This window comes from Dromiciops gliroides, chromosome 2 (genome assembly GCF_019393635.1).
Source record: "Dromiciops gliroides isolate mDroGli1 chromosome 2, mDroGli1.pri, whole genome shotgun sequence".
Classification (NCBI taxonomy): Eukaryota; Metazoa; Chordata; class Mammalia; order Microbiotheria; family Microbiotheriidae; genus Dromiciops; species Dromiciops gliroides.
The window spans coordinates 678,382,553-678,402,598 of record NC_057862.1 but is presented as its reverse complement, the minus strand read 5'-3'; the positions used below and the strand labels follow the sequence as shown (position 1 = coordinate 678,402,598).

The 20,046-nt window shown below is 52.6% G+C and overlaps 1 protein-coding gene across 1 annotated transcript in view; it reads right to left on the bottom strand.

Annotated features, from left to right (window-relative positions):
• EMX1 (empty spiracles homeobox 1) overlaps nt 1-16,911 on the bottom strand; it is a 37,246-nt gene extending 20,335 nt beyond the window's left edge. Inside the window, exons 1-2 of the mRNA XM_043981435.1 lie at nt 16,275-16,911; nt 2,792-2,976 (exon numbers count right to left, since the gene is read on the bottom strand). Of these exons, the coding sequence (XP_043837370.1) occupies nt 2,792-2,976; nt 16,275-16,851 (762 nt within the window). The 5' untranslated portion in view covers nt 16,852-16,911. The remainder of the gene's footprint in view (nt 1-2,791; nt 2,977-16,274) is intronic.
• Nucleotides 16,912-20,046: the final 3,135 nt, after the last annotated feature.

The following is a 20,046-nucleotide window of genomic DNA, read 5'->3' as shown; positions in this document are numbered from 1 at the left end:
TTTCTACAATCTGTTCCTGAACAGAGACAGTGATGGTTACGTGGCATGGCAGACCCAGGTGTCAAAAAGATAGACCCTCAGGTGGATTATTTAGACGAGACAGACAAAGGATATGTAGGTAGATATATGAATAAATAGATTATAGACATATGGGTACACAGATGGGTGGTGATAGATATAAGGGGGAATAGACATCTATTGAGGTAGTGAAATAGATAGGATCATGAGCAAGAGATAGATCTAGGAAAGCACTCACAACTCCTCTAAACCAGCCTCCTTATTTCAAGGATCAGGATATGGAGGTCCAGAAATGGGGAGTGGCTTATCAAATGCTAATAACTAGCAGAAGCAGGATCTGAACTCAGGTTGGAACCCAGGATTCCAAAGTGAGTTCTTTTTTTTTTTTTAATTCCTCACTCACTTCATCCAGTCACCTGAACCCATCCAAGAGGAAATGCTCAAATAGCTAGAATAATTTTTGCCTTTGGCTTTTGAGAGAAACAAGCAACAAACAAGGAAAGGAGCCCATATCAGGGGTTTAGTCATCCAAGCAATGTCTAGTATTTGTCATGGACTCAGTTCAACTTGAGACCTGCCTTCCATCATCTTTTCCATCTCCACCAATTCCAGGTCTGATTGTCCTCACTTATAATTGGAATATCAGAGCTTAGAAGGGGCCCTAGAAACTTTCTAACCCACTAGACTGACAGATTCAGTTGATGGGAACAATGGGAAAAAAAAACCTTGAGGCCCAGAGAGAGGAATCAATTTGCTCAGGATCAGACAAGGAGTGTAAGGACCAGAAACTAGAATCCCTTTGGGTCTCCTGATTTCCATTACACCACAGAGAAAGTCCATCCCAGTCATTAAAATTTACTGAAGGGGGATAGGAGACAGACACTATAGAGAGACTGCTAGCAACAAAGAGAAAACCAAAGAGGATAATTGGGGTTATCCTTTGGGTAACTAGAAAATTAAACTGACTAGATACCACCCCTCCTGGGGAGGTAGATTCATCTGACTGTGACTAAGGATGATCAAAAAATGGCTTTCTGGATCAGGAGGGCATATGACTAGGAGAAGGAATTTTGCACTCGCCTTCCTTCCTCCTTCTCTGGACCGAGGGGACAACTATCCCAGGACCTATGGGAGGGGGAACAAAGCACTGAAATTGCCCCATCCCTCCCCTCCACAACCAAGTCAGCTGGTTCTAGAAATGGCCCAGACTAAAATCTCCAACCACCTGGCCAATCATAAATTCCTAGGCCAGGCTTCTTCCGAGGAGCTTCTCAATGGCAGATGACCTGGAATCCCTAAATTAACACTCCCAGACCACGGAGCTCACTACATTGGGAGGCAATCCCATCCCTTAGCCTGAGCTCAAACAAGTACCCCTTTCCCACCTGAGTCCATGAGTCCTGGCCCTCTCCTCTAGAGCTACCCACAGTCAAGAATGATCTCTAGGCCACATATGATGACATTTCCAATACTTGAAGGTAGCCTATTGTTCGTGCCCCACCCCAGCAGCCCCTACCAAGTCTTCTCTATGCTAAACACCTCTGGTTTCCTCAATCCAGGCCCTTTGCCATCTTGACTGACTTTGAGTTTATCAAGGCCCTTCCTAAAGTGTGACCCCAAACTGAACACAACCGCCCTGCCCCCAGTGAGATCTGATCAGGACCAGGGACTGAGGGGCAGACACCTCCCTTCTTCTAGAGGCTGTACTGCCAAGATTGCATTGAGAGGGGTCTATTGAACCAAGGTGTGTTTGCTTTTATAAATGTGTTTCCTTTTAGTGGCTACTGAAAAAAAGAAGCTCTGCTTTGATTGAACTCTTGGATGACTAGAATAAAGACCATTTTCAGGAAGGGGCCTGAAAGGAGGCCCATATGGCCCTCAGAAGAACTAGAGTGAGCTCAGAGAAACTTCATGGACTCTGCTCCTCTCTTCATCTTTACCCCACTCCCCTGTCTGCTCAGCTAGATCCAAGCAGGAGCTAGTCCAGAGTGGAGCACCTTGGACTGAGAGAGGGAGAGGGAAAGAGAAAGGGAGAAATAGAGGGAGGAAGGGAAGGAAGGGAAGGGAGAGAGACAGTGGAGGAGAGATGAAGTAGTAAGTGGGGGAGAGAGATGGAGGGAGAAAGAAAGAGAGGAGAGAGGGAGGGAGAGAGAAAGGGAGAAGAGAGACAGAAGGAGAAACAGGGAAGGAAGATGAGAAAAAAGAGAGGGGGGAGAAGAGGAGACAAGTACAGAAGGAGAAAGGGCAAAGGAAGAAAGAAAGGAAGGAAGAGGAGAGAGTGAGGGAGAGAAAAAGGGAAGGAGGAAGAAGCGGAAAAGGAAGATGAAGATAGAAGGAAGGGAGCGATGGGATCAAGAAAGTTGGATGGAAAGAAAATGAGAGGAGAAAGAGAGAATGAAAGAGGGAGAGGAATAAAGAGATAGAGGGAGAGAAAGAGACAGAATGAGAAAGGGAGGGAGGGAGAAGAGAGGACAGAGAGACAGAAGGAGAAACAGAAAAAGAGGGAGGGAAGATGAAAGAGAAGAGAGGGAAACCGAGAAAAGGAGCGAGGGATAGGTGGGAAGGAAAGAGATGGAAGAAGAGAGAGAGGAGGGAGGGATGAGACGAAGCGAGTTAGAGGGAGGGAAAATGACAGAAGGAGAGAGGGTGGGAGAGAGGAGAGAGACACTGATGTGAAGAGAGACTGAAGGAGACAGAGCGACTCCAAGGGAGAGCAGGCGAAGCTCCGAGAGGCTGGAGGGACGGCCCCGGCGGGGCCCGGCGAGCGGCTCACCTGGGTCTCGGAGAGGCTGAGGCTGCCCGCCAGCTGCTTCCGCTCGGCGCCCACCACGTAGTGGTTTTTCTCGAAGGCGCGCTCCAGCCGCAGCAGCTGCGAAGGCGAGAAGGCCGTGCGGATCCGCTTGGGTTTTCGGGCGAAGGGGCCGTGCAGGAGCAGGCTGTCCTGGGGAACCTCGCTCCCTGTCACCAGCGCACCGCACCGGGTATGGGGCGGGGGGGGGGGGGCGGTACAATACAGGTACAGGGCACGAGTGGAACGGGGGACCGGGGACCCAAGGCGGGGGCGACAGTGGAGACAACACGCGGGTACGGGAAAGGGGGTGGGAGAGGACAGGGACAAGATGCGGCCACGATAATCCCGTGGACATGGAGACCCGGAGGTAACAGGGACCCAAGCGACATAAACAGAATTCGCAAGACACGGGAAACAGCAAGTCAGCAGTAGATACGGGAATACAAGGGACACAACCCGAGGAGAGGCGTGGGTTCGGGAAGACAGGGGAACCGGAGGTGGGGGCGAGGGACAGGAGGAGGAGGAGGAAGCGACAAAAGAATCGGAAAACAAGGGACACATAGGGCAGGGCCCAATGGACAGACGAGACAGAGAGGATGAGGCCCCACCGGGATGGAATTGGGGATACGGGGGAAGCCCACGGGGATCGGGGAGATTTGGATTTGCACAAGGGGAAGAGGCCAAACGCACGGACGGACAAAGAGAGAGAGAGATGGAGAGAAAGGGTCAGCGCCTTTGCTCCCGCTGTCCCGGCCGCCCCACTTCCCTCCGCTCCCCTCACTCGGGCCTTGCCTCCAGATCTCGGGGCACTCAAGCCCAGAGCGCCCTTTGCTCCCCTGGATCTCTTCACATCCTGGGCCAAGAAGGGGCCTCCACCAAGAGGCCGCCCACCTTGGCTTGAAACTGATAACTAAATTAAGAGAGGACACAGAGACCAAGACCAGCGCGGGCGCAAGGGCTGAGCAGAAGCCGGGACACCCTGGACTCCCGGGAGTCCATTTCTCCTTCCTGTCTCTCCCCTTCTTCCTCCTCCTCGCTCTCACCGCCGCCTGAGCCGGGGTCTGGTCAGAGCCAGACCTCACCCGAGAGTTCATACTTGGGATGGGACACGAGGCCGCCCCCGAAGAACCGGCCCGAGCGGTGGGTCAAAGAGGCACCAATTTAGGGCTCAAACGATGGCGGGGATTGAGAGAGTCACTCAGCAACCACATCCACTGTTTTCGGCTGCTCTAGAGCCCTGCGCAAAGGGGCATCTATCTGGGTGTGGGGAGGGATCAGAGCTTTCCATTCCCCAGAAAGCTGTTTCCTTTCCCCAGGCCCCATAGAGGTCAGATATAAGCCCGAGGGGACACACACATGCTCAGTCACACACACTGACCCACAATTACACAATTACACAATCACACAACACCAAGCAGCCAATGCTCTGACACACAAAATCCTACAACCACTCGGAGTCATGCACATGGACAATAATAAATCGAATCTGTACAACACTTGAAGGTTACAAGGGGTTAGCCTCACAAGAATCCTCAGGTGGCTAAGTTCTGGTACCATGGTCGACATTTGACAGTTGGAAAAACTGAGGCTCAGTCTCTGAGAGGTGTCGTGACTTGGCCAGAGTCATGGGACCCAGAACCCCTGACACCAAGTCCAAGCTTCTTCCCACTACGTGACACTGACTTTGTGAATTTCGGATTTGCACAGCTCCCCCCTCCCCCACCAGCCGTTCCCCTCCTCTCCTTGCTGACCCCCTCGGTCCTCATCCTTTACTCTTCACCGGGTCTGAGGCCACACCAATCCACCAAGAAACCTTGATAAAGCACCTACTCGGTGCTGGACACCACGGATACACAGAAGAGGTGGAGCAGCAAGTCCTCCCCGGGCCAAATATCTGACTCGGCAGATTAGAGATTGTCCGTGCCCTCTCTTATCAGGGATGGAGGAAGAGGCAGGTAGAAAGGCGGCTCAGCTGGCATCCCAGATGATAAAGAGGGGAGGGAGGGCCTCGGGCTATTTGCCAGATGGAGACCAATCCCCGGACCCTCTCCTCACTCCCCAGAAAGCTGTAGCTACAGCCGCCACACAGCCGAAGGATCCCACGGCTAGCAAGTGACCGAGGTAGCATTTGAGCCCCCATCTTCCTCTCCGATAGGCGCGCTCTCCACTACAAAACCCTGCCTCTAGGCAATGCCTTTATTTTCCGGAGGAGAAAACCGAGGTCCAGAAAAAAGGAGGCACTTGCTCAAGGTTATCCGGGTCGTAAACATCAGGGCCAGGATTCGAACCGAGGTCCTTTGCCTCTCTGCTCTTCGCATGGCACTAGGGATGAAAAGCTGGCAGAGGGAATAGAGGCCATCTCTTCCGACCCTTTCATCTTGCAGATGAGAAAACCAAGCTCCACAGAGCTGATGAGACTTGCCCAAGGTCCCGGGGTAGGAAGTGACAGAGGTGGGATTTGCCTGCAGGACCTCTGGCTAGAGCCGAGGCTCGCTCCTCTCTATCACATAACCACTCCTATACTGCTTAGGGGAACCCCTTCTCCACTCTGCTGCTGGGGAAGAGGGCTAACCCCTGTTCCAGGCTAAAAGTGTTAGGCTTTCTGTTAGACTCCAGAAGGCTCTTACCATATGGAGTTCCGTTCCCAGGGACATGCGGGAGCCAGGGTATATATCCGAGTCTGTTAATAAGGTACCACATTCTAACGGCATCGTTTGCCATATAGATCTCCTGAATAAGCAACGTCTCTCTGTAGAGGGATCCTGGGGCCCCTCCCCCCGCTGACACCTTTCTCTGCAGGACCTGAATCCATCCACGCTGTCTTCCCAGGGAGGAATGAATCTGGAGGAGGATTCTTCCTTATATTATCAAAGAGAAGAGTTTGGAAGAAGCCTCTGATCCCCTAAATCATATTACCACTCCTGCAATCACCCCATGTCTCCCTCAATTTTCATCTTCCCCAACCACATCTGCTCCTCACATTTCTTTCCTCCATTTTCTTCTACTCCCTCTACCCCACCTCTCATTTTTGTCTCCCCCTCTTCTGCCCTCCAAACCTCCTTCCCCATTATTCCCAACTTCTTTTTCCCTATTATCCAACCATTTCCCCTTTTCCTTTCTACATCTTCCCCAATTCATTTTCTTTCTCTCCTGATCAATCCTCCTTCTACTCCCCTGCAAACTCTTCCCCAAATCCCTTCCTTCACCTAATCCTCATTCCTTTCCTGGTCCCTGGTCCCTGGTCCCCCTCCCAGGCTCTCTTTTCTTTTCCAACACCCCTGCTTTAATCCCAGCTCTATGAGTTAGCTATAAAGTCAGGACATCATTCCCTTCCACCTAGATGCCATTACCTGACCCCAAGCATCATGGTAAAGAGGAAAATATTCTAGATTTGGAATCAGAGGACTTGGATTCATATCCTACCTATTCCTTCCTACCACCATGACCTTGGAAAAGTTCCTTCTCCACTCTGGATCCTAAGAATTGCCAGATGGAGAACCCCACATTTAAAAGAAAAGCTGAGTGTCTAGGCTTCCCTCCTCTTACCCCAACACACAGGCAGAAGACAGAAGGTGTACTGGTATCTTTCCCTTTTCACCTCCTTAAACAAGCCTGGCAAACAAATCTCAATTCCCCCTCCTCCCCACACACACACCAGCAGCCACACCGCCGCCATCCCCTTCCTCCTTGTCTTCTCAATAAGCCTAGTCCCAAGGCTTGGCTGGTAGCAAAGACCAGAATGGTCATTCCAACACTATCCCTCTATCTGGACAGAACAGCCTGCCTACTTCTGAGTATGAAGAATCAGTTCCCTCCTACTCTTTCTCCTTAGCCTCTTCCCTTGGGTGGCAGGGCTTATTTGGACCACAAATTACTATGAGCTGACCCCTCCATTTCCCTCCAGCCTATCCCTGATGCTGTATGCTGATATGAATCCCCCTCCTCTCACCCCATCCCAAGCTGGCCAGGAGGCCAGACCAAAAGCAACAGGGAAAGGATTCCCCCCTCCCCCCCGGCACAAAAGGGTCCTACCTAGTCCCTAAACAGCTCATGCTGTTGAAACATGAATGTGTAAATATACAGACAATCTAGATAAGTTCTCTCTCTCTCTCTCTCTCAAATTGTAATGACATAGATTAAATACAAAAATGAAAAGATGAAACCAGAAATATGAGAACGAAGTTAAAAATAATAAATGAGAGAGAAGGGGGAAGATTTGGTTTTTGCATGGGTGTGCATGTAAATATATATCCCAGCTTGGCTTCAGTCTTCTCTCTAATCTACTGTATATAGATATACAGTATGTGTGTGAGTAGTTTTTTTTAAATGCATGGACCATGCACGCAATTACACACACATTTTTGCAGAGGCACACACAAACATGCAGACACACACATGCACACACAGATTTGTCCCTGCTCTATGGGCAATAGAAATGCTCTCAGACTGGTGTGTATACCTTGAGATGAGTCAGTAGCAGCCGAGGCACACACAACCCTCCCCCAACAGATATACAACAACACAGCAACCTGCAACCTTAACGCTCCCTCAGGCAACTTACCACACACGCGCACATGCACATGCACAAATAGAGCCTCTTAGGACCCAAAAGATTGCCCTTAGACTTGGGTACAAATACATACAATCATCTGCAAACACACACCAAGTTAGATAAAACCAAGCTCCTGCTTCGAAAGTGTCCGTGCAGTGATAATAAGAGCGACACATCTGAACACAAGATGTAAGGTTTGCAAGTTGCTTCCTCATACTTGAGGTAGCAATGGATAGAACTCTGGACCTCGGGTCAGAAAGATCTGAATTCGAATCCTATCTCAAACACTAACTGTGTGACCCTGGGTAAATCACTTCAGTTTCCTCATCTGTAAAATGTAGGTCATAATAGCACTTACCTCCCAGGGTTGTCGGAGATCAAATAATAAATGTAAAGAGCTATATAAATATTAGTTGTACTAGTTGTTGTTGTTGTTCAACCCAATAGGACTAACACTGGGTCCAATATTTCAGCTGAGATAACAAGTCATGTGGATGGATCTGAATGATTTCTGTATCATCCTGACCAGCTATTTGTGGAATAGAATAGAATTAACCGGGACTTTTAAAAAAAAGTGTGTGTGTTTAATAAGATTGAATCGGGTCTTCATTTAATGTATGGGTAATGCTGGCCAATAAATGCTTTCCCAGATAAGAGCCAGAAAAGTGAGGCAGCATAGTATAATGGGGAAAGTACTGAAATTGGAGATAGTAAGGACCCGAGTTCTGGCACTAAACCTCCTCTCTCTGGATATCACAGAGTTGTTAAAGGAGGCATTTTTTAACCCTCCCAACACCAAGGAAAGGTGAGTTACATTATTATTATTGAGGTGAAAGCATAGTTAGAGGTTAGAATTCTTCAACATAGTCTATTCTCTGATCTAATCTGAGTCCAGTCAGCCCATTTTCTGGCTCTTCAAAGTTCTAGGACTTGGGGGTGATGGAGCAGAATTCCAGCAAAATGGATAGTGAATTTCCCTGATCAAAGCCCAGCTCCCCATCATCACTTCAAAGCATCAAAATAAAAGAACAATTGGAAAAAGGGAGGGGCGGGGAGAAGAAATCCTAACAGGGCCAAAAATCCTACTTTGATATTCTGTAGAAATGAGTAAACATGGGTTCCATGATGCCATGACACTATTCTATGAGATAAAAGAAAGAGGAAACATTTCCAAAAAAGGATAGGAATAATACTGCTCTAACCACAACCAGATTTCCCAGAATCAGATCAGTTTCTCTTCAAGAACTACCACAGTGGCTGAGAAGAAGAAAAAGAAAGAAAGAAAGAAAGAAAGAAAGAAAGAAAGAAAGAAAGAAAGAAAGAAAGAAAGAAAGAAAGAAAGAAAGAAAGAAGGAAGGAAGGAAGGAAGGAAGGAAGGAAGAAAGAAACATAAAACCTTAACTAAGAATTTTAAAAGACAAATGAAATTACTAATATGGAAATACATTTTGTATCACTTCACATGTATAATCAATATCATACTACTTTGCCTTCTCAAGAGGTAGAGGAGGGACAGGCAGAAGGGAGGAAATTGGAACTTAATTTGTTTAATGAAAATTATAATTTTAACACAATTTGGAAATATTTGATGAAATGAATAATATATATTTTAAAATACAAATAATAACCAATGGCTTAGAACAAAATGTGGAAAATTATAATAACGCACCAGACACTGAAAAAAAGAACGACAGAGATGGATTATAAACATGAAGAGATGCAACCAGAAATGTAAGAACGAAGTTAAAGTTAAACGCACACACATAAAAAATTGGGGGGGGGGGGATGAGTTTTCTATAAACCATAACAACTGACCTTAAAGACAGCACTTCATGAGATTTCAGAAAAATTTGTGGTTCCTCAGAAAAACAAGCTAAACTGAAAGTCCTGGAACTTTGGGAGACATCCAGGCAAGGGTCTCTTGGATGCCTAGCACCCCAGTGTTGTTGGGGTCAGCTGTACCAAGGTGAGAGAAAAGAGAATCCCCAGCAGGAATGGGGGCAGAGTGACACTGACTTCTGCAGCTGAGTCTGGTCCATAAAGTTTCACCTCCAGGGCTACGCTTCTCATTTCCCTTCAGTGTTTTAGGCTCCTCTCCAGATTTGGAAGGTGCTTCTACATTGCCACTGAAGAGGGATATTGCATCACTAGGAGGCTAGGGGCTAGGGGTGGGGACAGAGGCTGTCCCCGGGAGAACAACGGTGCTGTGAGCACCTGGGTTTGGCCTCTACAGCCTGGTACTTGAAGGTGGTAGAAAGAGGAAAAGTTTGATTTTGTTTTTCTCATTGGAATGCCCAGTGATCTCCAACTCCTGCCTGATTCTTAACAGAGTTGCCAGAGAAGAGAGGAAAGGACTGGCTTGCCCCTTCCTTTAGTCTCAGGAGGCAGGCAGCTCAGAGACAGAAGGCAGCCCCCACCCCCCACCCCCTCCAAGTATCCCTTTAACCTTAGCCCTATCTTCTAAGGGAGCCTTCTTTCATCTGCTTTCTGTTTCTTCCATGCCTTATCCCAGGCTGGTCCAGCTCATGCCTGGCTTCCTCTAACCCACTCACTTCTCCAAAGGCTTTATCAGATCAGCAGAGCCAAGAGGAGCTTCTTTGGAAGGTAAGAAATAGGAGGGAAGCCTAAAATGAAGGGAGACCGAGGCACAGAGAACAGAACGAAGATGGAGAGTCTCATTCCCAATTTCATGATTTAGTCATACAAGCAGCATGTTAAGTTGAGCTGTTCGTTTCTATGTGTGTGTGTGTGTGTGTGTGTGTGTGTGTGTGTGCGTGTGTGCATGCTCGAATGTTGATAGCTCTTTCTCTGAACAGGAGTGTTTGCCAAATGTATTTATGTACTGTGTAGGTAGGAATACAGCTAATGAGTCTAATGTGGTGAGTTTGATCCCAGAAAAAATTCACTTGACTCCCCACAGAGACAAATTCTGCCACAGATTAACACAACCAGCCATCTCACAAACACATGTCATTGGTCACAAGGGAGACCCAAGAAAACACTGAAGGTGGCTCAGTGCAGATTAAAACTTTGGGGGAGCAAGGAGAGAGTTGGGGGATCGGTCTCCATCTGGCAAATAGCCCGAGGCCCTCCCTCCCCTCTTTATCATCTGGGATGCCAGCTGAGCCGCCTTTCTACCTGCCTCTTCCTCCATCCCTGATAAGAGAGGGCACGGACAATCTCTAATCTGCCGAGTCAGATATTTGGCCTGGGGAGGACTTGCTGCTCCACCTCTTCTGTGTATCCGTGGTGTCCAGCACCGAGTAGGTGCTTTATCAAGGTTTCTTGGTGGATTGGTGTGGCCTCAGACCCGGTGAAGAGTAAAGGATGAGGACCGAGGGGGTCAGCAAGGAGAGGAGGGGAACGGCTGGTGGGGGAGGGGGGAGCTGTGCAAATCCGAAATTCACAAAGTCAGTGTCACGTAGTGGGAAGAAGCTTGGACTTGGTGTCAGGGGTTCTGGGTCCCATGACTCTGGCCAAGTCACGACACCTCTCAGGGACTGAGCCTCAGTTTTTCCAACTGTCAAATGTCGACCATGGTACCAGAACTTAGCCACCTGAGGATTCTTGTGAGGCTAACCCCTTGTAACCTTCAAGTGTTGTACAGATTCGATTTATTATTGTCCATGTGCATGACTCCGAGTGGTTGTAGGATTTTGTGTGTCAGAGCACTGGCTGCTTGGTGTTGTGTGATTGTGTAATTGTGGGTCAGTGTGTGTGACTGAGCATGTGTGTGTCCCCTCGGGCTTATATCTGACCTCTATGGGACCTGGGGAAAGGAAACAGCTTTCTGGGGAATGGAGAGCTCTGATCCCTCCCCACACCCAGATAGATGCCCCTTTGCGCAGGGCTCTGTTCAAATCAGCCAAAAGCAGTGTATGTGCAGAGGGGCCAGATGACTCTGACAATTATTTAGATACCATAATTCCAAAGGCTGGTGCAAGCACAATCTTTGTGCTTGTGGTCAGGGATCATGTATGTATGCATGTGTGTATTTTTCTTAATCTTATGAATTTTTACATACACACAGGCTGCTGTGCATCTCTGCATGTACTTGTGAATCTGGTCTTGTTAACAAGACCCTAAGGGAATCTGTGAACAGAGTGGTTCAGTACGCTGAAAAGTCACTTGATTGTCTCCCCACCTTTATAAAGAAAGAGATTAAAACATTTCTCATCGCGTAGAAGAGAAAGCTTTGTTTTGTTGATTTTGTGTTTCCTAGTTCAGTTAATTGGTGCTTGGGAGGCCTTGGCCAACATGTATGTTCTTATCTGTGAATATGTGGTACCTGGGTGAACTTTGATGTCTGTGTACCCATAGGTGAATATGGGAGAATTTTCATGTTTGTCGATGAACAAATACTTGTGTTTGTTTCACTTTTAGTGTGTATCTAAATCTAGGTATATTCATATGTATCTGGGTCTACATATGTGTATGTTCGCATGAGTTTCTGCTAGTCTTTATATGTATGTAGATGTGAGGTCGAATACATTTGTTTGTACATGTATGTGAGTCTGTAAATGTGTATGCATATGTACATGTGAGCGAAAAGTCTGCACAGTGAAGGGCCCTGCACACAGTAGGTGCTTAATCAATGTTTGCTGATGGATGTAATGTTTGGGTAGATTTCCGTGTGTGTCCTGTTGTTTCCCAGCCAAGACACGGTCTTTATGGACATGATTGAAAAGGGGAAATTGGGGGAGGAGGAGGGGGCAGACTGAGCTCCATGAGTCCGGGCTGAGGCCCAACCCTTGGGCAGGCCCAGCGCCTGCAGCCTGGCCAGGCTCTCTGCCCACCCTAGGGGAAAGTGACTCAGCGTCTACTAAGACAAGGGGAAAGCAGGTCGAGCAGAATGTAAATTCAGGGGGTCCCCCAGGCCTCCCCTCCTGCACCGCAGGAGGTGCAGGAGAAAAAGAAAAGAGAAAGGGAGCTGAATCACCCATTCCCCTCTCCACTTCACCCCCAACACTCTCAGGGCCTGGACATAAGTAAGAGGCAAAGAGAGGCCCGGTCACCCTAAGGCCCTGGGAAGGGCGCTCCGAGCTCCTTCGCGCACTCAGGGCTTGGGGTGCGGAGTCCGGGACTTTGGAGGAAAGTGGGTTTGGAAGGTGAAATGAGCTCCCCCGCCCCCATCCTCCTAGGCCTCACTCCCCACTCCATTCCCCTTGGGGGCTCGGGATCCCGGGCAGCACCAGCTTCGGGGTCTCTCAGGCCCGCAGAGCCCCGAGCGAGCCCAGAGAATTGGCCTCGGCCGCAGCAGCAGAGAGATAACCTAATCCCTCTGCTCCTGCCCGGAACAAAGGCGCCCTTTGATGCACCCCTGGCTCCCGCGGGCCGCGGGGCTGGGGAGGGGGACTGGAGGGAGGGGAAGGGCCGCAGGGGATTTGCATGGGGAGCTATCTAATGAGCTCTATATGCCCTGCGCCCCTCTCCGTGGGCTTCTCCTCCTTTGGGAAATAGAATTCATTCCCGGGGCAAACGCACGCACACACACACACACACACACACACACACACACACACACACACACACACATTCGCTAACCCCAGCCCTTCCCCAGCCCGGTAGTCTCCTTTTCGATCGCACTCTCCGAGGCCAAGGAGAGAGGCAGAGTTCAGACCCAGAGCCCGGCCCCAGCCTCGCCACCGTTCCCCAGCGCCTGCTAATTTCGAGCTCACGTTTCCCCAGTATTTTTGGTGCCCGGAATTTGTCGCTATTCCTCTCCCGGAGCCGAGGGAGGACTTGCGGGAGGCTCCCGATCTCTATCACCCGGGTGGGGGGACAGGGTCCTTGTGCTCTGGGCTTTCCCCCCCAGCTTGTTTTGCTAACATCGTCCCCTAGAGCATGGGACTTTAGGGAGAAAGCCGGGACGCCGTAGCGAAATAGACAGGAAATGTACAAACATTGTTCATTCGTTCGTTTGTCTGTTTCCCCACTGAATCGAAATGCCGGAGCCGATCTGGAGCTGAGACCCGGGGTGGGGGGCTCTTTTTTTGAGCAAACTGACCCGGCCATACTTCTACCTAATCGAGCACCGGCTCCATCGGTGTCTGCAGCTCCCACGGACCGAAATCCCACGGATTTCCTCCCCTAGTTCCTCGGAATTCGGAGGGATGGAATCTCGGGCGTGGTCCAGGTTCGGAAATGTCTCAGCTCTCCGAACCGCCCAGGGAATCGCGACTGTCTCGGGGTTCCGAAATGTGGCCGACTTTCATAGTCCTTTCTGGGTTCGAGGGTGGATAGGGATCTGGAAGGGTCTTTCTTAGAGGTGGGGAGCGTACCCACATTTCTGGCTCTCGAAAACATTCCCTCGGCCTGGACTCATTTTGTCGGACAAGGGGAAATCTTCTGAGCTTGATTACGTGAGGATTTAGTTCTTCCGTCCCGGGTCTTTTAGGCCCCTCTGGGGGCAGAGGAACTCCTGGGCCTTTTCAAAGCCTCGAGTTTTCCCGTTAAGGCTCCTCTGCATCCCGGCAGTGCCGGAGCCCCCGGAACGGCTGTGGGGAAATAGAACGAAGGGGGGAAATTCCCGGGGGAGCTCTGGGCTCCGGAGTTAAGCTTTCAGGAGCCTGAGTTCCTCTGATCTCGGAGAAGGGAAAGGGTTGGCTGAGCTCCTGAGGCCTTGGCCACACGCTGCGGGCAGAGAGCGAAGGAAAGTTGCCTACAAGTTTGTGAGCCCGATTCGATACCGAGGGGAGACGACCTCCGCAGCCCATCTCTCTGATCTCAAGACAACCATCTCCGAAGCAAGACGATAGGGCTTTGGGCCCTCTTGCTGGGGGCTCCTCAGCCGGCCCCTCCGTTCTCCAGCTCACCCTCTCCCCCCAGTTCGATCTGCCTCTGCCTCTGCCTCTCCTCTCCTGCCCCTGGTTCCTATGGGAGGTTGGAGGCCCGACTCAGGGACAAACAGAACGGGCAAATTGGCCTGTTTCTCCCCGACTGTCCGTCAGTCCGTCTGAACCTGCCTGCCTGTCTGGTTCTCCTCCCCCCCCCCCCCCCCCGCTTGCAGGGCCGGTACCGTAGGAGAGGCAATAGAACCCACCCGGAGAGTGGCGAGATGGGGCAAAATACGATTTCGTGGACAACAAACAGATTGAATTGACACGACCCATTGCCCAAAGAAGCAAAGATTCGAGGCAATTATCCGGATAATTCAGGCACATACACATCTCAGGTAAAGAGAAAAAACAGCAGCAACAATGAGACAAGCTAGACCCTCTTGCTCCGCTCTCTACTCTGACTCTTCATCTTGGATGAGAAGCTCTCAGGTTGCGGTCCTGGCTTATACCCAGGAGGGAGAATTAAGACAAAAAAACTCGATGATTCAAGGCACAAAAAAATAAAGTAAAGTAAAGTAAAATGAAATGAAATGAAATAAAAATGAGAAGGAAAGAGAAGCTGCCTTCGCCTGAAATATCTGGGCAATCTGCACAATACTCAACATACAACACACACACACACACACACACACACACACACACAAGGTCCATGAATTATTTTGCCAGTATTATTCGGAGTTTTCCCAGTCTCCCACTTAACTTTGCTCGTGTAGACTTGGCCGCAGGACTGAGCAGAGGGCAGGCCCGGGTAAGTGGAGTCTTTTCCCGTTGCTGCTCCCCAGTCTCCCAGGTTCAAGAGATTTGTTTTGTTTACAGACCGATCCTAAATTACTGCAGAGTTTTTCTCCCCGTTGGTTCAGGGCAGCTGGGGGAATCTGAGGTAACCGGGTCTACACTAATAAAGTGAAGTAGGTTGGCAGCTAAGACAATTACCAAAGTAATTGCAGCGTCCCCCTTCAAAGACAACAAAATGGACCTACGATCCTTTTCATTTGGAATGTCCGAATAACTGAAGAAAAGCTTCGTTTTGCGCTTGCTGTTCCGGGGATAGAATTGATTATTCGGTAAATTGACTCAATTCTGCCTCTGTACTTTGCCGCGGCAGCGCAGTCTCTCCCTGGCTGCCTTCCCCTGGGGAAGTCTGTAGACGCTGTGGTCCTACCAGGCGTTGGACAGAGGTAGGGAAGTGGGGCACCATTCCCTTAGCCCAGGACACCCCTCAGGCGCCGAGCCGACAACACGGAAAAGTCCGAACTTGGACCCCAAGCCTCTGCGACCTCGCAATCAGCAAGCCATGGACCGCGAGGCCGCCTTGGCGACTGCTGGACTGTCCTCCACAAGGGCTCCCACCCCAGCGCCAGCGGGTTCGGTTGCTAATGCGTTTGTTGTGCCTTTTGCAAAGCAACAAAACTAACCGGCCTTGGGACCAGCTGGAGGAAGGAAGGAGCGACGTGGACGGAGAGGATCCCAAAGATCCTCCTTCAGAGTGAGGGGCAGGAATGGGGAATGAAACGTTCCCAGGACAAGGCTTGGAACGCTCGCTGCTAGGACGAGAATGAGCCGTTCTCGGCACTAGAGACAGAACGTTCCCTGGAGAGCCTGGGAGCTGGGCTCGAATCCCTAGCCGGGGGCTAAGAGCACGGCACTCCCCCGAAGGTGGCGAGACCCTGTCCGATCCAGTGGACCGAACCGCCGAGACTGGGTGCCAGCTGAGGTACTAACTGGACGCGTCCCTCTAGTTTCTCCGGCTGGGTGCCTGGCTTTCCCCTCCCCCTTCACCCCTCTTCCAGAACTTCTGGCAAAGAGGTAAAAGGTTCCCAGCACCCTCGCCTCCTCCCCTTCCCCCCAGCCTCCTCCTCCGCAGGCTTCCTGTTCCCCACCTCCCGGGGGCTTCGGCGAGCGCGCTTGAGTTCCGAAAAGGGAAAGGTGTCAGTTCCCTGACTCAGCGCCGGCGAGTTGGGCTCGGGTTGCGGGTGGCGGCGGGGAGGGAGAGGGGAAGGTTGGGGGGGGAGGGGGGTCGGAGCTGGGCCCGGGCCGCCCCGGAAGGGAGAGGGGGCAGGGGTAGACGACTCACCCTGGAAGCGGTGTCCGAAGAAACGGTTGCGCAAGACCCAGGGGTAGAAGTTGAGCGGGTCGCGGTGCTGGGCTCCGAAGAAAGAGTGCGGGTGCTGGAGGTGGGAGGCGCCGAGCTGGGGGGCCGGGTGCACGGTCAGGGATGGGTGGTTCATGGCTTCGGGGAAGACGAGCTCGGGCCCGCCGTAGAGGGAGCGGCCGGCTGCGGCAGCGGCGGCGGCCGCGGCGGCCGCGGCGGCGGCCGGGAAGCCGCTCACGAATGCCTCGGCGGCCGCTGGCGTGGGGTAGTTGAGCGCTGTGGGCCGCAGAGGCTCCTCGCCGGCCGCCGCCGCCGGGGCCGCCAAGTGGTGGGAGCCGCCTCCAGGGCCGGGGCCGGGGCCGCCGGGGCCACCCGGGCCGCCGCTGTCTTTGGCCACCAGGGACTCGATGGTGAAGCCGCGCTTGGTCGTGGGCTGGAACATGGTCGGGTCCCGAGCGAGCGAGGGGGCTTCTTTGGCTCGGGGGGGTGGAGCGGACCGCGTCCCTGCTGCCGCCGCCGCCGCCGCCGCCGTGCGGGGTGTGCGAAAACACACGCACATGCACACACGCACATGCACACACTCACACGCTGGCTCGCTCCCTCACTCACACACTCGCTCTCACACACATCCCCACCCACCCCCGCCCCCCAAACCTTCCCCCCCCCCCCCAAGAAAAGGGCCCCGGCGGGATGCGGGCGCGGAGTTAGCGCCCGGGCTCAGTGCAGCCCCGCGCCGCCCCAGGCCCGAGGGTCGGGGCTGTGGCCGGCGCTCAGGAGCACTGTTTTGGATTCTTCCTTGGAGCGGCGGGATCTGGTGTGTGACTAGTCCTCGGGACCAGAGGGATGCTCCGGGAGCCCCCTCCCTTGCCGCCGCAGTCTCCAAAGCCCCTGAGCCCCACCGGCTGCGGCTCCCAAAGGAGAACTCCCGCCCCCGCCTCCACCTCTGCCCGCCCCTGGCCCGGCCCAGGCTGCGGCGTGCAGGGAGACCGAGAGCCGAAGGAGCCGGTACCTGGACAGCGCCCGCCGATTGGCTGCTGCTCACCTGCCCCCAGGTGGGAGGGGGGGGAGGGTTAGGGGCTGGGGGAGGGGAGGGGAAAAGAGAGGGGAGGGGCTGGGGAACAGGGAGGGAGGGAGGGAAGGAGGGAACCTGAGATCGGAGGCAAAAGGAGGACTGGAGTACTTCAGGGTGATTCAGGATCGCTCCCCCTCTGCCGCCCCTCCCATTCCTGCCACCCAGTTCCTCTCCTCCAGCGTCTATCCCTCCACATCTACTCTTCCGCCTCGTCCTCTACCACCTTCTCAGCGGTCAGCCTTCCACTCCTTACCCAACCCTTCCGCCACCTCCCCGCCCCTCCACCAACCCTGAGACGGCCTATGGAAGCCTCGCCCGCCCCAGGAGTGGAGAAGTCAGAGCCCAGACCTCTGTCCCCCTCCAACCCTGCCCAACCCAGACTTTGGATAAACCGAGGCCCCTTGGGGAACCAAACTTCCCAATTCAAGGCGAAGGTCGCCTCTGTATCTTCCCCCAACCTGTTACTTCCCCACCTCCAATCCTGCCCCCGCTCCTTGAGCGCCCATCGCCGATTCTGGGACAAGGTTCTTAGGAGCAAGGGTTGTGGCGTTGAGAGTGTCAGGAAGACGCGGACAAACGTTGGCGCAGAAGGTGGATGGAGGCGGGAGAAGTGGGATGACACCCTTTTTCTCCCTACCTCCTGATGACTCCAAGTACATCCCTCAGATACACAGGAAGGCGCTTTGCGCCCCGCTCGGTCCCCAGTGCCCCCAGTTGGATCTGGCCCAAGGCCAACAGTCAGGGAGCGAAGGGAAGTGGGGCTTCGGAACCCTGGGAGTCAGGTAGTGTTCCTTTGGCATCTTTGGGGTCCCCAGTGGCGAAGGAAAGCTCTGTGCAGCCCCAGAAGAGGGAACTCGCCCTTCTTTTCAAGGGAGATTTGAAGAGGCGAAGAGGGTGGGGAAATCCCAGCCTCAGTCTCCCTTCTGGGCCGGGCGAGATTATTCGCACCCCCTGGGTAGAGTCTTTGCCCGGGTTGGGAGCGGAGTACGGCTGGCGAGTCGGTTGGCTGGCTGTGGGGCTCCCTCTCCCGCCAGCTCCCCAGCTCAGCATCCTTGTATACACGCGCGCGCGCGCGCGCGCACACACACACACACACACACACACACACACACACACACACACACACACACACACACCACTGCTTCTGACTTCGAATGCAGAGTCCGGCCGCATTCACAAGCCCTGGGCTAGGATTTCCGAGCGCACTGAAGACCTTAAGAAGACTGCAGGCGCATCCCAATTGTAAAAGTCCCTTAGAGGGGCCAGTCCGCCCCCTGGCCCTGTCCAGACTTATCGCTCAAGTGACAAAGGTCGTCAAGAAAATGTGTGGGTACTTGACTGACATCTCGGAGTTTGCTCGTTCGTACTTCACCCACCCCCAAAACATGTTTTAAAACGAGAATATCATCCACACACCATGAAAACACACGAATAGGGTCACACGCAAGCATAATGCGGTCACACACGCAAACACCTACAATCAAAAACAAATGTTCTCTTGCAAGTGCACCTACCGAGACACACACGGATCACACACACGCCCGCGTAGTCACGCACAAACATATACGATCACTCACAGCCACACAGTCACATCCACTCACCCGTCACAGCGACACACACACTCTCCGTCATACTCAAGCACACACACCGGCACAATCTCACGCCCAGGCCCGGCGCAGTCTTGGGGTGACTGGCCCAGCTGCCCCCAGGTGGGATTTGGGGCCGCTCCCCGTACTTCGCTTCATTCTGGTGCCTTTAATTCAATTGATTCGTTTCGGGCTTTTCCCTTTGTTTTCCTTAATATTATAATAGCGATAACAATAATAATAATTTCGGAAACTTTTCCTCGGAGCCTTCGCTTTACCCACGGGAAAGCCCGTCGAGGGGCCTCATTCAGGGCCCTACAGATACCTGTCGGGACTGAGGGTAGAAGGAGGTGGGGGGGGCGGAGCTGATGTGGAGTCACAGGGTGGTGAGTGGAGGGGCGAAGGGAGAAGGGCTGAGGAGGGGTCGCGAGAGTGGGGACATCAGGGCACCAGAGGAGCTCAGCTCCCGGCTTCCAGTCCCTGTCCTTTCCTGGGCAGTTCCACCTTCTCCCCGGACTTTCCCCCTGCCACCCTCAAGAGTCCAGGCCAGCTCTTGCGTCTGTCCCCGACCCGGCTCCAGGGAGCTGTGTTAGCCCCCGGGAGCCCGCGGTGCCCTCGGCTCAGCCACAATGAGGGTTTAAAGTCTATTTTCCACTCGACTGCGCTGAAATGCCCCCGCGCGGCAGCTCCGCTCCAGCCCCTTCTGCGGGCTGGGGCCGGGAGGGGAGGGAAAGAAGGAAGGAAGGAAGGAAGGAAGGAAGGAAGGAAGGAAGGAAGGAAGGAAGGAAGGAAGGAAGGAAGGAAGGAAGGAAGGAAGGAAGGAAGGAAGGAAGGAAGGAAGGAAGGAAGGAAGGAAGGAAGGAAGGAAGGAAGGAAGGAAGGAAGGAAGGAAGGAAGGAAGGAAGGAAGGAAGGAAAAGACCGGGCCCTGAAGGAGAAAAGAAGAGGCTACCCAGCCCGGGCCCTCGAACTCACCTCGAGTTCGCCACCGCACTTTCTCTACCCAAGATAGGGGTTCTTAACCCGCGTCTGGGAAGTGTGCGTGTCTGTCTGTGTCTGTCTGTCTGCTTGTTTAACCGTCAGTAAATTGCATCTCA